This window comes from Papio anubis, chromosome 15, assembly GCF_008728515.1.
Source record: "Papio anubis isolate 15944 chromosome 15, Panubis1.0, whole genome shotgun sequence".
NCBI lineage: Eukaryota > Metazoa > Chordata > Mammalia > Primates > Cercopithecidae > Papio > Papio anubis.
Genome location: NC_044990.1, coordinates 81,218,463 through 81,234,087, shown reverse-complemented (window position 1 = coordinate 81,234,087; position 15,625 = coordinate 81,218,463). Strand labels below are relative to the sequence as shown.

Below are 15,625 nucleotides of genomic sequence, written 5' to 3'. Positions count from 1 at the left end.
TGTTTGTATAGCCTAAATTCGCCTTTCATCCAAGTACTAGTAAAAACTTATAGTTTTCACATAAAACTATTTTTATCTTTCTTACAAGCTTCTTATCTGAAATAAAATTTGCTTAGAAATCACATCAAACATTTAGTGTACAGCTCTTGAGAAAAAAAGTATTCCTTATTTGAAGATCAAAAACTCTATACGTGCTTAGCAAGTCTATAAATCTAATACATTCTGTCAAAATTATCTTTAACATATCAAGATCATGCTATAGTAATAGACATTAAACATTATTCAAGATGTTTGCGGGCTCGCAAATATAAACCGAGACATAACACACCATTGATAAAAGTCCCAGCTCCCTTTAAGACATTAATGAATATTGCAAAGGTGACACTTTATATTCTATTACTTATTTGTCTTCTTAGAATTGGTAAGCTACATAAACATAAAATGATTTACCTTCTTGAGCTTCTGAATCCAACAAGTAATGAAATGATGGTTGATGATATATTGATGTTTTCTTCATTATTTCTTGAAAACTAGATAGATAATACATTAAAATATCAAATGGTAATAATTAATTCAAAATGTGTATGGAGTGCTTTTATATTTTCTTAATAAAGTTTAACTTCGAATACAGCAGACAAAATTATATTAAAATATCATATATTAACAAAGTGTGATTTAAGAAAGACCATCTAAACACCATCTAGAACAAATTAAAATGAGAACAAAGGCTTCCGAGTCAGAAATTTTAAAAAGCTACTACAGAAAGAAAACATATTCTTCACCAGACTACCTCAGTTGTAACAAAGAAAGGCATCATCTTCATATTGATTAGTAAGATCGCAATCCTAAAATTTAAGAGGTGATTAAAACATTGAAAGCTCTCTTGTTACCATCAATGCATCATTAGCACGTATGCAATGTCAAACAGTCACTGCCAAATAATCTTTTGAGCAGCGTCTACCTTAAGGAGTCCATACTATCACAGCCGATATATTTAAAACTGAAGAAACTATTTACGCCTCTCGAATAGAGCAGATTATCTGAATAAATTTAACAGTTATTCAAACTTTGGAAAACAACAATTTGATATTTTACTTCTCAATCTGGGGTAAAATAACTATTGCAGTACCGTGAATTAATATAGCACTCCTTTCTTCCAAGAATCCCAAAGTACTTTTTACAGCCACCACATTTTCTTTTACAGCATACTTCAGCAAGTTAGAAGACATTATTTCCCCTACAGTTTGCAAATCAGGAAAGCCAAGGTTAAATTATGTCATTGAGGCTACACAGCTAAAACGATAGCAAAAGTGGTCACATGTTTTGCTCCCAATTTAGATCTCTCCCATTAAAGAAAGACGTCTTCATTGTACGTGTCTGCCTTAAAGCTAATATTTAAATGGAAAGCCTGGACATACCTAAAGGAGTTAGCTGAGTTTCTAGAAGGTTAAAACGTATTATCCACAAGTTTTGTTTTTGCTGCTGAGACCTCTGGTAGTGACTGAAAGGCTAGCATCACAGCACACAGTTTACTACTGTACACACTGGTAACGAGTCCAGGCAGAAGGGATTAGGATTCTGACAGCTGCAGCTCCCATGCCTCTGGTTATACAGCAGTGAGGCTGGAATGCCCATAACTAAGGGGGCAGAAGGCTAGGAATATCCCGTGTGAGTGTCTCATGAACAGAGCTAAAGGTGAATACAACCCACTCCCGGAAGTGAGCGAAGACTATTTGGAGGAAGTGATCCACCTTTTAATTGGGATGCCAAGAGTTATTCTAAGACTCCATGGCTATAACATTCTAGGAAATGAAGGCCACATATTTTTCATGTCACCTATCTGCATGGGAACACTGTTCTTAGACTCCAACAACCATACCGGAATGTGTGTAGCATTGCTCTGCACCCAGGAATCAAACTATCATGATTCCTTTTTGTTCAGACTGAATGGGCAGGCTGAGAATATAGATCCACCTGTGCACCTGCCCAAGTGCATGTAGGTGTGCCTCTCAGAGGACATACACATTTCCTATGCCACTGGAAAGATCCTTGATAGAAAGTTACAGAGTTAACGATACAAGCAATATTGGAAAGTTAAACTTAGGAGCGTGACTACAGGTCCATGATGTATACACAGATGAATCAAGGTCACTTTAATGTATTGGAAAGGGCTAGGAGTTGGGAAGTCTGATTTTAGTTATTCCTGCCTATAATTAGATTGTGATTTTAAGCCATTTACTTAGTATGTTTCTTGGTTTCATCATCTATAAAACAAGGATATATCAGAAGGGTGCCTTAGCCTTTGGGAGGCTAAGGCAGGAGGATCACTCAGCCCAGGAAATGGAGGCTGCAGTGAGCCGTGGTCACACCACCAAACTCCTGCCTGGGTAGCAGAGCAAGACCCTGTCTCAAAAAAATATAAATATCTTTTAAAATTGATACAAAAGTCATACAACATATATTTATGGGGTGAATATTATAGGTAAAAACATTCTGGAAAGTTCAAAATTCTCAACAATGCAAACTACTATTCATAGGCAGTTAATTTGGGGCAGAGGACACTCTCTCTTTTGGGCTTTTTTAAAAACAAGAATAAATGATGAGCAAAAACCATTGTCTTTTTTAAGGACTTTTTGGAAAGATCATGCAATCCTCACTGTTAAATCTCATAAGAGGCAGAGTCCCTAAATCAAGCATCTTAACCAACATGATGACAATGATCACTTCAGTTATACTGCACTGTTTAACTAGTACATAGAGACTTCTGCCTCCAGCTATAAGCAGCTTAGAGCAAACCTCAGCTTCTATTAGGAATGAGAAAAGCAGATTTTTAAACACATACACACCCCACACAAACATGCCTCTGTTATAAAGTACCAGAGAGCTGTCAAAGCCGCCAAGAATTCCAGGCATTGCTGTTTCTCGAGGAAGCCAAAGAGAGGACCGCATGTAAGGATAACAGCGGAGCATCAGACAATCTCATAGAACTGTGGAGACAAAAGGAAAGTGTGTGTGGCTGACAAGACAGCCAGAACTGTGGGCCCACGATCCCAGAAAAAAGGGACAGAGAAGCCTGACACTTACCGCCGATCATTCACTCGAAGAATTGACTGATTAAGCTGTTTAGGGCAAGAGGTGAATTTTTGAAGCATTCAGTGGCAAAAGCAGATCCAAGCGCAAAAGAGGAAACATCAGGGCACTCCTGGAAAGCGACTTTCCTGGAATGCGGGGGAAACTAGAAGCTGGAGTCTTACAGAAAAAAAACTGCAAACCAGCCTTGAATCTACTCGGTCCTGGCTGGCTGCATTGAGGTGATCTTCCCCTCTGCTGCCTGTCAAAATACACTCTGGAATCTTCTCTAGAGGAAGATACAGAGTACCTATCATTTTTCACATAGACTGTCCAACATTCAGTCAAAACTTACCCAAGCATACCAAGAAACAGACAACAGAAATAAACTCATGGGTGACTTGGATATTGGAGTTATTAGACAGACTTCAAATAACTGTGATTAAGATGCTCAAAAACAGATGACAAGGAGAAGCACACCAGAGAACCGGAATCTACAACAATGAGTCAAATTGAAAAAAAAAAAAAAAGTCAAATAGAGCTGAAAAATAGCAATCAATGAAATAAAATACTCAATATATGGGTTTAACAGCAAGTATAAAGCTAAATAAAATATTAATGAGCTGGAAGATAATCGAAATAAGCTAAATAAGCTTTATACATATATATAAATATAAGCATATTTATTATGTACCTAAATCAGCTCTAGGTACACCAACGTGATGTGAATAATAAAAAAATTTGTCCAGCTGCTGATAATTTTAAATGGGCAACCTCTTTCATATAGGTAAAATAGCACCCTGGAATTTTGAGTTAGGAGATTTTGGTTCAGGTGAGAAGTTTTACCTACTACATGGGTGAATTTGGCAAAACTGGTTAATGTCTCTAAACGTGTTTCTCCCCTTGTAAAAGCATTATGTCTTGGTCACAGGGTTAAGAGAAAAAGAAGATATAATATTAAACTGTTATATAAATAGTGTTACAGAACAGGTTTATCATGGTCCTAAACATCCATTTCCCCTTCTTCCTAGGCACATAGATGGGGTAGAAATTCCATTTCTGAGCATATCTAGCTGTGGCCGTATGCTCAGTCCAAGTCGACGAAATGAGAGAATAGTGATGTTTCTAGTCACCCTTCACAGGACATTCTGCTTGTCCTGGACTTTTGTTCTTTCCCCGTCTGGCAGGAGGCAATGCAGATGAAGTAGTCACCCAGAATAGACCCCTCAGGCAAGATAGCACCCTAGGGCTTGGCTGAACACAAGACTGAATGACCTCGTGGTGCACAACTGCTTCATCAGCTCAGACTGGTCAGACTGTTGAGTAAGAGAGAAGTAATGTTCTAGCTTATTTGGACCATTGTATATAAGCATCTTTTGTTACAGTGGCTTATCCTTTCCCCCAGCTAATGCAGTGAAAAACAAAGGTAAATATCTACTAAAGGCATCAAATTAAATTTGTTTAACAGCAAGACTGTTATCCTACCTACAAACATATACGCAGAAAACTCCCAGTGACGAGTCATTCTGAGAAATGAGAAAAACCTGAAAAAGTTTTTCTTTCCTCCCCTTGCCTCCAAAAATGTTCTGCTCCAAGTTCCTCCAGAGAAAAGAAGCATGAAGAAACCATTTGAGTTTATTTCTGTGGAAATCACTGTTGACTTTAGAAGGAAGCTGCTAGAGAAGAACGATGGATACACACGACATATTTGAAATTAGGAAGAAATAATGTGCAAAGAAAAGCAGCTGCTGTAGTTCAAGGACTGGAGAAGTTTGGCTGACACGTCAACATAAATGAGAGCCTAAAAAACAACACATCTAGGAGTCGTTCAAAGACTGCTGGAGGTTATCTATTTGGATTTTGTTTTTATTGGTGAAGATTTTCAATTTGAAGGCTGAAGGGAAAAGTCAGGAAAGATGGAAATACTAAAGATGCCAAAAAGACAGACCTGGGAAGGCAAGTCTGAAGGCAGACGACCCACGCTTAAGTAATTGGTAGCACTCTCCTCCAATCGTTCCTAACTCGAAGCAACTGGGAGCTTGGGAGTTGTTCTTGGGAGAGGTCTCCGCAGGAGCAGTCTTAAAATAACCTTGTCTGTCCACTCTGAACGAACACTGTGTCAACAACAATCAACCTCTGCAGGCCACTCCTAAAGCTGACCCACCTACACCAGTTCAACTCCAGCCCCGAGCCTCCAAATCCATTTACACAGAAGTCAGCTTCTGACAAGTGAAGTCTCGTTTAAAACCCAAACATAATGGTACAGAGGTTCCCACACACTTAATGCTCACAGGTGGAATGATGGACCCCATTTAGGTTTCCTAATTATTTGCTAAAACCACAGCAAACATATTCAAATATGTTCCAGCAGTGAGGTTCCCTCCTGCTACGCTTTTAAGTGGAACCTGAGGGAAAATGCAAAGCCATGGGCAGCAGAGCTAAACAGTTGTGTAAAACTGCCACTATTGTGGAATAAGGAACATGCACATGTTTCTTCTCAGTTAGGTCTGAATGTCAGAGGGAATGCCTGTTGAGAGTGAGTGCTGATCAACAGAAATCTTTTTCTTTTTTTTACATGTGGCCAGGAAGGATCAGACATCGTAAGATAACGAAAACATGAAAAGACAAAGTCTGTGAACACAAGATAATATCCAATGATACTTGAAATATTCAACTAAAAAAGACTAGAAAAGTAAAACATTAAAAAACAAATGTTAAATTTAGCATTTGTATTTTTAAGAACCACACACTAAATACAAAACCCATGCAAATAGTTAATTTTATTATGCCTTCACAACAAATTCATTACAAAAGGCTGTCATACCTAATTATACAGGATACATATTTTTTAATTAGGTTTTCCTTTTTCTTCCCCTTGCACGTCTCAGTTTCCTTCTTTTCTTCGCAAACACAGATCTGGCAGTCACAAGGACCGTCTTCTCTTTCCCTCCGTCATCATCACTAGAGCTGCTGGTGGTCACACCTCCATTCTTCACAGGAGCTTCCTTCACTGAGTTCTGCGAATCTGAAGCACTGATTTTTGGCTCTTTCGCCGCTCTTCTCCTTTGTACATTCATTAAACTTTCAGCATCCTCACCTGAAGATCCATCAGATGATTCTGAGAGGCAGGTCTCCCCCAAAAATCCACCACACGTATTCTTTCCTTTAGAATCTGAAAGCCTCTTTCTTTTCAGGCTTGATGACTCCTCCAATGTATTTGTTATGCCTCTCTTCTGGGTTTTTCCTTTTGCCTCATCAAGTATCTCAAATTCTTTCTCCATAGCAACAGAAACTGCTTCTATTTCACTGGCTACTGCTTCTCTCTCTTTCCTTAGCATACATGTCACAGCTCTGTTTAGTCTCTGGCTCTTAATACGTTTAGCATCTTCTTTCTCCTGTTGTGCTAATCTAAAGAAGGAATCAATTCGGAGCTGTGTCTAAAAAATAACAAAAGAATAATAACAATAAATCAGACAAGTAAGTCAAGTTTCTGAACCAAATCAACAAGCTCAACCTTGATCACTCACATTGGATTACTATGTCAGAGAATATTAATTCATTATCTCCCAAAACCCACTTCTCTCCCAATGAATTACTGATAGTAATTTTCACTTTCTAAATCATACCTAAAGCACTACTTGTACCATCTCTGTCAACTAAGTCTTTAGTCCACATCTCAAATGAGAAATCTCTTCCTAGATATTCAAAGAGTGTTAAATATTTTTCTGTAGCTAAATGTTTCATCTTCCTCAGGAGGAACACAATTTAATGGGGCCTGTTTCTAAGTCCTACTATATCTTTCTTTTAAAAACATTATCATCATACAATGCCTTTAAGACGCAAGTTCACAGTATATATTAGCAACTGTAAGAAATATTCATGCCTTTTATTCAGCAAGTTCACTTTTAAGAAGGTACTCTTTACAAATAGCTACATATGGGTAAAGCTATATGCCTAATGTTCAGCATTCTATAAAAACTTGAAAATTAAAGGTCCAACAAGTAGACTGAACTAATTATTTAAATCCTTTTCATATGTAATCTAGTCATCTGGAATTAAGAAAACTACGCAATACATAGAAGAAAATATGCTAATAAGTTAGGGGAGGATTAGATATATTAAGTTACACTTAGTATGGTCACAAATAAATGTAGGAAAATTTGTTAACCTAAATGTTAACATCTGTATTAGAGAAGGTAAATAATGAGTAGTTTTAATTCATTTTCTTCTTTTTCTAATTTTGGAATAATAAACACTAAGTTTTACAATGAAAAGGGAGATAAATATTATAACAAAATTTATCTGAAATTAAGAAGTCACCAGACACTAAGCCAAATAGCTTTGCTTTTTGGTTGGTTTATAATGTTTCCAGTAGACAGTCATCCAAAAAACAAAGAGAAACTCGTAGAAATGTTGTCTCAGTCTTGTTCATGCTTTTCAAAATTATCCAAGCCTAATGAAAACAGGTTTAATTTAAATATATTATCTCAAAAGCTACACTATCATTTCTGCTAAGTGGTTCATTTGTATGTACGTCTTGTGGGTTGTTTCTAGTGTGAGCGAAAGCTTGCTTTGCGTGAGTCGGAACATACTCACAGATAAAGCAAGAAGTAGGTACCTAGAGGAACTGAAGGTCACACAAAAGGGCTCCTTCCCCATAAAAACCTCTCCTACTGATACACAATAATGACTGAACTTCTACCTTTCAAGATTAATTTATAGAATTTAAAAATATTAGTACTTATAAAAACTTAAATGATCAGAATCGCTTTGGATTGAACACTTCCTTTCGTTAAAAAATGAAAGTAACGCCAAAGGGGTAATGCATTTACTCAGAAACACCTTAGTGTGAAATCAATTATTAGACTGGTTTTTTCAAAGAAAAAAAATGAATCTGAAAGGACTCAAAAGTTCAGCCCTAAGAGTGATCATAAGAAATGAAGCCAAAGTCTAATTTTTATTTTTCTATTTTCTTCTCTTCTCTCATCTAAATTATCCTAATTTCAAAATGTCTGCTTTATGTCCTAAAATAAAAGAGTTAACTGGTCTTTAACAGCTGTCAACTACAGCCTACTCTTCATCCTGAACTTAGGAGAAGGGTCCACCGTGATTACCTGCTGGGCATCAAGTTGCTTTAATACAGGAAACAGAGATTCATCTGTCTTTGTTCTGTTCCAGCCGAAATACCGCTGACAAAATATGCAGGCAGTTAAGACTTATAAATATTTTGAAACATATTTAAACAAGTGATAAATAAAAAGGTCCAAAGAACCCATTTTTGATTCCATTCCCCGTATCTCCTAAGATTTTCCTATTTATAAAGATTAGAGTGCTAAAAGAAAGTAGTAACAAAATAAATTACTCCGGCATAATCATCTGGCACTATGTTCTTTTCAATTCTCTAAAATAAAACATACGTAGCTCTCACTGTAGGACATCAAAGACTTGTGACTATGGAAAAAAGGTTAACTGGAATAAAAACAAGTTTCAGATATCCTACCTATTTCTTTGAGAGAAAAAATAAAATGTAGTTGGATTAATTCTAGTGCAAGTTTTGAAACATCTATCCAAATGATTACTTAAATATACACGGAGAGGAAAACCAGTATTAAAAAGGACAAGATTAGTCATCTTTCTTTCTTTCAGAATCAATAATATTTAAGTATGTAGTTGTATCTATGAATGCTTATCACTGCTTATTCAAACTAAGATCCTCTTTAAAACTAAAAAGAGGGGCCAGATGCAGTGGCTGGCACTACTTAGGAGGCTGAGGCAGAAGGATCCTTTGAGCCCAGGAAGTGGTGGCTGCAGTGAGCTATGACTGCACCACTGCACCCCAGGCTGGGTGACAGAGTGATACACTGTTCCTTTAAAACAAACAAACAAACAAAAAACAACAACTAAGGAGAGGGAAAAAGGAGTGAAAAGGAGAACTGGATACTAAGAATATGGGATTAACGGATATTAAGAAAAAATGATCCAAGTTTCTCTTCTGTAAGTTTTAAACCAAACGCATATTTCACAAGGTGTTTCCTTCTCTTTTAAGAAGTAAAGGATATTCTCTAATTTTGTCAAGATCAGGTTTCCCCCACAGAAAGGATCCCTTCGAGTCATCCACCACGGGTTTGAGGTAGGCCTCGGCAACAGCTGGGTTAGGAAAGCCAGGGGTGAGTTGCAATGTCCGTAATTTTTTTTTCACTTTGGTGTCATGAGGATTAGGTCTTATCTTTGGATTTTTTTGAGCTTCATGCCACCATTCTCTGTAAAGGAAACAATTACTTACACAGCAATAAGACATTACAGTTCATGCACTATGGATGAAGAACTAAACTTAGAACATGTAAACTCAAGTTCTAACTCAAATTATATGATATATAGAATATTTTATTAATTTCAGTACGATTAGCCACAATGTATAATGATGGCAAACATTTATGGAAGGCTTCCTCTGTGCTTGGCATTGTGTTAAATATTTCACATGCCCAATCATGACACAAGCCATGTCCTATTGTTACCCCCACCTCACAGAGGAGGAAACTGAACTCAAAAAGAAGTAACTGGCTCGAGATTTCACAGCTGGAATTGGTACAGTCTTCCTCTAGAGCCCACACTCATAATTATACCACAAAAGTTACAACTTCTCTGGGTTTCTTTCTCAGCAGTAAAATGGAAGTAACGTATCTGTGTTATCTACCTCAAATCAAATACAATAATGGATCGAAGAATATTTAATAAAATGTAAATATGCCAAGAAAATGTTAAATTTTAAAAACAGATATATATATTTAATAAAATGTGAATGTTTAATAAAAAGCAAATATGCCAAGAAAATGTCAAACTTTAAAAACACATATATCGGCCGGGCGCGGTGGCTCAAGCCTGTAATCCCAGCACTTTGGGAGGCCGAGACGGGCGGATCACGAGGTCAGGAGATCGAGACCATCCTGGCGAACACGGTGAAACCCCGTCTCTACTAAAAAAATACAAAAAACTAGCCGGGCGAGGCGGCGGGCGCCTGTAGTCCCAGCTACTCGGGAGGCTGAGGCAGGAGAATGGCGTAAACCCGAGAGGCGGAGCTTGCAGTGAGCTGAGATCCGGCCACTGCACTCCAGCCCGGGTGACAGAGCCAGACTCCGTCTCAAAAAAAAAAAAAAAAAAAAAAAACCACATATATCTGTATATATTTTATATATGTATATAAAACAGATCAATATATATAAAAGCAGAGATGATATAACTTTAAAGTATGATTCCAGTTTTGGAAAAAACACATATGAGAAAAGTAAACAGATATTTAAAATAAATAACAGTAACAACTATTACTTGGCTGTGTGCTAGGCAATATTCTACACAAGAACACAGCCATTCATTTTCTTCTTTATATTTTATTCATTTTTCATTGTTTTCCATTGTAAGCCTAAATCGGCGGGATAAAGACAGTATCGCACTCTTGGAGCATCCTGCCATCACGAAGGTGGTCCATGTGGCCTCCTCTTGAGCAGGCAGGCTGTGGCTGACCAGTGTGACCCGACCAGTGCCGGGCCTAGGGGAGGCCCTCGCCACTTCCTGTCCCCTGGACCTCCTGCTCTTGGCTCCAACACGCTGTGAGGAAGCCAAGCTCACAAAGTGTCCATCCAGGTGGAGAGGCCCCGAGGCTGACACCACCACCTCATCAGCCCTGCGAGCCATCTGAAGGGGTCCTAGCCCAGCTGAGCCGTCCTAGCCGACATGGAACAGAGACAAGACACCCCCACGAGGCCTGAGCCCGCTTCAGAGGCACGAGCAAAATCAGCGACTACTGCTGTGTGAAGCCACTAAGGCTGAAGGTAGTTTGTAATGTGGTGACAGTTGACCAGAAACATTTATACAATTAGGAAAAAATAAATGCCATCAAAGTTACTAACATAATCCTCACCAATCCATGTACTCAATGGAACCTGAAAAAACGCCCGCAGCTCACGCTCCTCCGCTTCACAAGCTTGCTAGCACAGCATTAGGAACCCACTCAGACCTGCTGTCAGGGCCGGGGCCCGCCTCACCGATGCAGGAGTGCCATCTAGTGTAGGAAATGACTAATTGCGGTCTTCCTTGTATTACAGCAACAAAATGCAAAAAGGAAAAAATAATTTTTCTTCATTACTTTTACAACACTCTTCCCAGGAGTGCACTGAGAGAATACCGATAATTCTCCTCTACTTTACTTGCAGATTTTCGTTTTTGAAACTGTAATCATGACTGCCAGTTAGAATCAGCGCACTTGTGAGCTCATCAAGCCAAAGCTATGGTTACCCTTTCAAGCAGGAGGGCCTGGCACTTCACATAAAGATGAAAGGAGGAAGGTGTCTGTCAATCAGCTGAGCTGGGAGAGTGGCGGCAACTGTAATGAAACTGAAGGATTCATGCTCAGTCCAAGGCCTTGGGGTAGGGGAGGGGAACTGCTGTTGTGCCATGCCAGCTATTTTGGGGCTATCCAGAAATTTAGGCGCAGTATTTTCAGATCTTTTTCCCCACAAGAGAATCCATACTTTTTTGTAAAATCTCCCCAAAGGTAAATGTTGGTAGAAAAATTGAAAATTAAAGCTCAAGAGAAGAATACACCAGGTAGTCCAAACCAAATGTGACTACAGCTGAATTCAACCAGCAGGCCCAATGCAGCCCCACTCTAAGAATGAGTCACCAGCCCGGGTGCCCTCAGGAGAGGAGAACAGAAAAGAAAGTGAGGCCACATTCTGATTTTACTGGTTTCCCACCATCCTTCCTGCTCCTTACTCTGTATTCATCCTAAATGTCCTGAGCCAGGCAGGGCGAAGGCTGCTACTATCTGTCATCAACGAGCAGAAGGACCAAAGGCAGAAACTGCTCAAATAGAAAACGATTCAGCAGGCAACAAACGAGCAAAAACTGCTGCACAAAGAAAAGTGGAACAGCATAAACAGGTCATTCACTAAATCAGAAACGCAAACCGTCTATGAACATTAAAAAATTCACTCTCAATAGTTATCAAGAAACCAAATGGGAAAGTCAGATACTATTTTCACTTATCCTCAAATAATCGTTAGATAAGAACCCAAAGATTAAGGACATTCAAATCAATGTCTGTTAATACTTTTTTAAAAATAGAAATAACAAAAGACATTTGATTAAATTAGTCCTAATAGACCCAAAAAGAGACTACTTGGAGCCATTAAAAATGATATAAATCTGTATCATCATTGATAATAGGCCCTGTTCTAACACCAAATGGGTTACAGGTAAAATAAAAAGTATAGAGCATCATCCCATTCTGGTAAAAAAATATAATACACACACTCAAATGAGTATACATATATATGCAATGTATATGCTTCCATATGTGTGAAGAGAAGTCTAAAATTACATAAATTGTAAAGTGTAATCATCTTTTTAATACATATTTATAATTTTCTATGATGCATTTACTTTATTTGTATAATAAAGTTATTTGCAGGTTTTCAAGTTATTTACCTACCATGATGTATGTCTACCTCATAACTCATTCCCAGTATATAAATTTCCTCAACAATAAGAAAATCAGAAAAAGATAAATCAAGACAGTATAAAATACAACACATTGGTAAGTGTGCTATGACTGGAAGACTGCAATCACTACAATAGTTTCACAGTTCATTTCAGTGATTCCAATCACTGACTCTTCAGACCAGAGCATCCCAACATCTTTCAAACACAGGATATGTAACTGGAGAGAACACTCCAGGATCATTAAATCAGCCACCGCCAAACAGCATCTCACGACATAGTGATGGTTAAAAGATGCCACCACAATCTTGTGAATATACTAAAAACCAATGAACTGTACACTGAAAATCGGTGAACTTTGTGGTATGTGACTATATTTCAATTTTTTTTTAAAGATGCCATCAAGGACAAAGAAAAAACTACTTTCCCAGACATACTCATAACTCCTGCCATCTCAGAATCTTCAAAATGAAAAATGTTCCCCGAGTATAGCACGACTCTGGGTTCTGGATGGAGCAAGACTTCACCACTGAACACGCCACAGGGTTCACACGGTGAGAAACAGGACAGGAGTGCTGGATGTAACACTCCTGGCATTGTATTTCCAAGTCCCTCCCTGGCTGACCTCTCTCAGGACATCAGACACACCGACAAGTACAATTTCCTTTGCTTCTCCATTACCTCCAAGAATATGGGAGTCCTTGAGGGTAAGGCCTCTGCCTTACTCGTCTCTCCTTTCCCCAGGGCCAGCACGGGGTCTGACACATCATAGCTGCTCTGTAAATATGTCAGTGAGTGAAAAGGCAACTTCTACATGTGAAATCCACAGGACTGGTTTTGTACCCTTGAACTAGGATAAGCCCAGCACCGCTAAGAACTGACTCTGATTTCATCATCTCTACAAAACAGAAAACAACCGATACTTCCTGCTGCTTTCTCAGTGAACAATGATTTGTGACAGTTCATGCTGTAAATAATAGTTCTATTTGCTTATTTGGGTATTTACACAATTATCTGAATTAAAGAAATAAAAGACCTTACGAGAATTTTAGGAGAGGTTCCAGGCCATGCCCAGGGAATTCATTGAGAATTTCCATGGCGGTTACACAACCCACAGTTGGTATTCCTTCGGTATAATCACTTCCAAGCAAATAGGCCAAATTTATTAACTTATTCCGGTCCAATCCTAAAGAGTAACAATATATTTTAATTTTTACTTTATCAAGATTTCTTATATAATATTTATAAACATTTTATTATATAAATCATATATGTGTGTATATCTATATCCAACAACCAAAAATATCTTATTTGAAAATAAATTATTTTATTCAATGGCATTCTGTTAATATTTTTAAAGTTTTATCCATTCTCATAGCTTTAAATACCCTCTATATGCTGACCCCCAAAGTTAGCTGTCTAGCCTGGGTCTCTATGAACCAGAGTCACATATATTCAACTATCAATTCAACATCTCCACTGGGTATCCAATGAGCAGCTCCAATTTATCATATGCAAACCTGAACGCTTCGTTTCTCCTCCTCCACTGTGCTCCTTCCTTGTCTTACTTAAGGCAGGTCCACTCCACCAGCCACTCAGTATCTGGAATCCTCCTCAGCTTCATTCTTCTCCCGCCCCACATTCAATCTGCCTGCACACCCTAGCACACCAGACCCTGGTGGGTTTCAGCGTCTTCCTATTCTCTAACATTAACCCTTGCCATTTCCTCCCTCTTCCTCTCATACTGGCTTCTTTGCTTCCCTAGAACACAGCCCACAAGCTTCTGCCTCAGCCCCTTTCACTCACTAGTCCCAAGGTATCTATCTACAGTGCTTGCTTCCTATTTCCTGCAGGTCCCTGCCCTGAAGTTTCGTGAGTAAATCCTTTCACAATAACTCTCTCTGAAACAGCACCTGCACTCTCAATGCCTGAAGTTCACTCTGTCCTCTCCTTTACTGCTATATTTTTCTATACAGCATATACCACCAACTGTCAAATTATGATTTATGTATCTGCTTATCATCTGTTTCTCCTACTATTTTACTCTCTGCTCTTTCCCCCTTGTTAAGAACAACTGGCATATAGGAGTCACCAAACATATATTTTGCTGGATGAACAGAAGACGATCAATGCCAGAAACCCGAATACAGGCCCAGGTGCAGGAGTGACTGCCGCTGCTTCCCCTCTCCACCATCTTTGGTTCACTCTGGAGATCTCGGATAACTAGTCAAAGTTTAACTAAGTCAGATGATTAACTACCTAAATATACTAGGACTTGAATTCCTTGATTCAAATGTTTAAAATCCTATTCCTCTATATAAGCCAAAGATCACTTATATGAAAATTTGCACAGACCTACAATTTCCATCAATGCATCAAACTAGTTCCTTGGAAAGAAAAAAATTCCTAGGACAAATTCTGAAGGTAAGTGTCAGAAAGTAATCAAAAAGACTCTGAAGTCTTACCTAATTGATTGTGAAAGTCCACATATTGATAATATTCAACAAACTTGTTTTTATTAAAAAAGTTTTTATAGACATGCCGTGCTCCAAACAGCCAGATATCACTGTCATCAGTGATGGTTCCGGAAGTCTGATCGGTCAGGTCCAGGATGGCGCACTGCGCCTCTGCTTCCATGGGAGCCTGGATGTAGGGAATGCCGAACAGGCGCAGGAGTTCCTGCAGAGCGAGGGGTACACAGTGACCCCAGGGAAGGGCATCGCCAGGCCCTGAGCACCAGGAGGCGCAGTGCATACCCTCTTCATGCAATGCATTCCCCCGGGGTCTGAGGAAGGTGGTAAAGGAAGCCCAAGCTGCCTGCACCCACCTGGCTTTCCAGGAACATCTGTCCGGTGACAGTAGCAGCGATCCGTTCTTGCTGCTGTTTTTCAGCTTTCAGTGAATTCTGTTGTGCTAAGAGGTTGCTCTCCAGAGTTTCCAACTCCTCCTATAAAATGTGTTTTCATTTACAGATTTACATTAATAATCCAAATGAGTTCATTTGTTACAGAAAGCCTGCATTTAGTCTGACTGAAATTACCAATAAGCTCTTTCTCCTTAG

At 38.8% G+C, this 15,625-nt stretch overlaps 2 protein-coding genes across 7 annotated transcripts in view; both read right to left on the bottom strand.

Moving 5' to 3' along the window:
• The window catches only part of LOC101002093, a 28,275-nt gene extending 22,540 nt beyond the window's left edge, over positions 1-5,735 (bottom strand). Inside the window, exons 1-2 of one of the 5 annotated variants that reach the window (XM_021929754.2) lie at positions 2,847-5,735; positions 451-530 (exon numbers count right to left, since the gene is read on the bottom strand). In XM_021929754.2, coding sequence (XP_021785446.1) covers positions 451-517 — 67 coding nt within the window. In that variant the 5' untranslated portion in view covers positions 518-530; positions 2,847-5,735. The other 4 variants (XM_021929753.2, XM_021929755.2, XM_009192201.4 and 1 more) reach the window with 4 other exon arrangements.
• A 95-nt stretch (positions 5,736-5,830) lies between these two features.
• Positions 5,831-15,625, bottom strand: part of ERCC5 (ERCC excision repair 5, endonuclease) — a 30,000-nt gene continuing 20,205 nt past the window's right edge. Inside the window, exons 10-15 of one of the 2 annotated variants that reach the window (XM_017951405.3) lie at positions 15,392-15,511; positions 15,030-15,243; positions 13,606-13,750; positions 9,129-9,329; positions 8,184-8,268; positions 5,831-6,506 (exon numbers count right to left, since the gene is read on the bottom strand). In XM_017951405.3, coding sequence (XP_017806894.1) covers positions 5,922-6,506; positions 8,184-8,268; positions 9,129-9,329; positions 13,606-13,750; positions 15,030-15,243; positions 15,392-15,511 — 1,350 coding nt within the window. In that variant the 3' untranslated portion in view covers positions 5,831-5,921. Of the gene's footprint in view, positions 6,507-8,183; positions 8,269-9,128; positions 9,330-10,973; positions 11,458-13,605; positions 13,751-15,029; positions 15,244-15,391; positions 15,512-15,625 lie in introns of those variants that run through there. The other variant, XR_002518502.2, reaches the window with a different exon arrangement.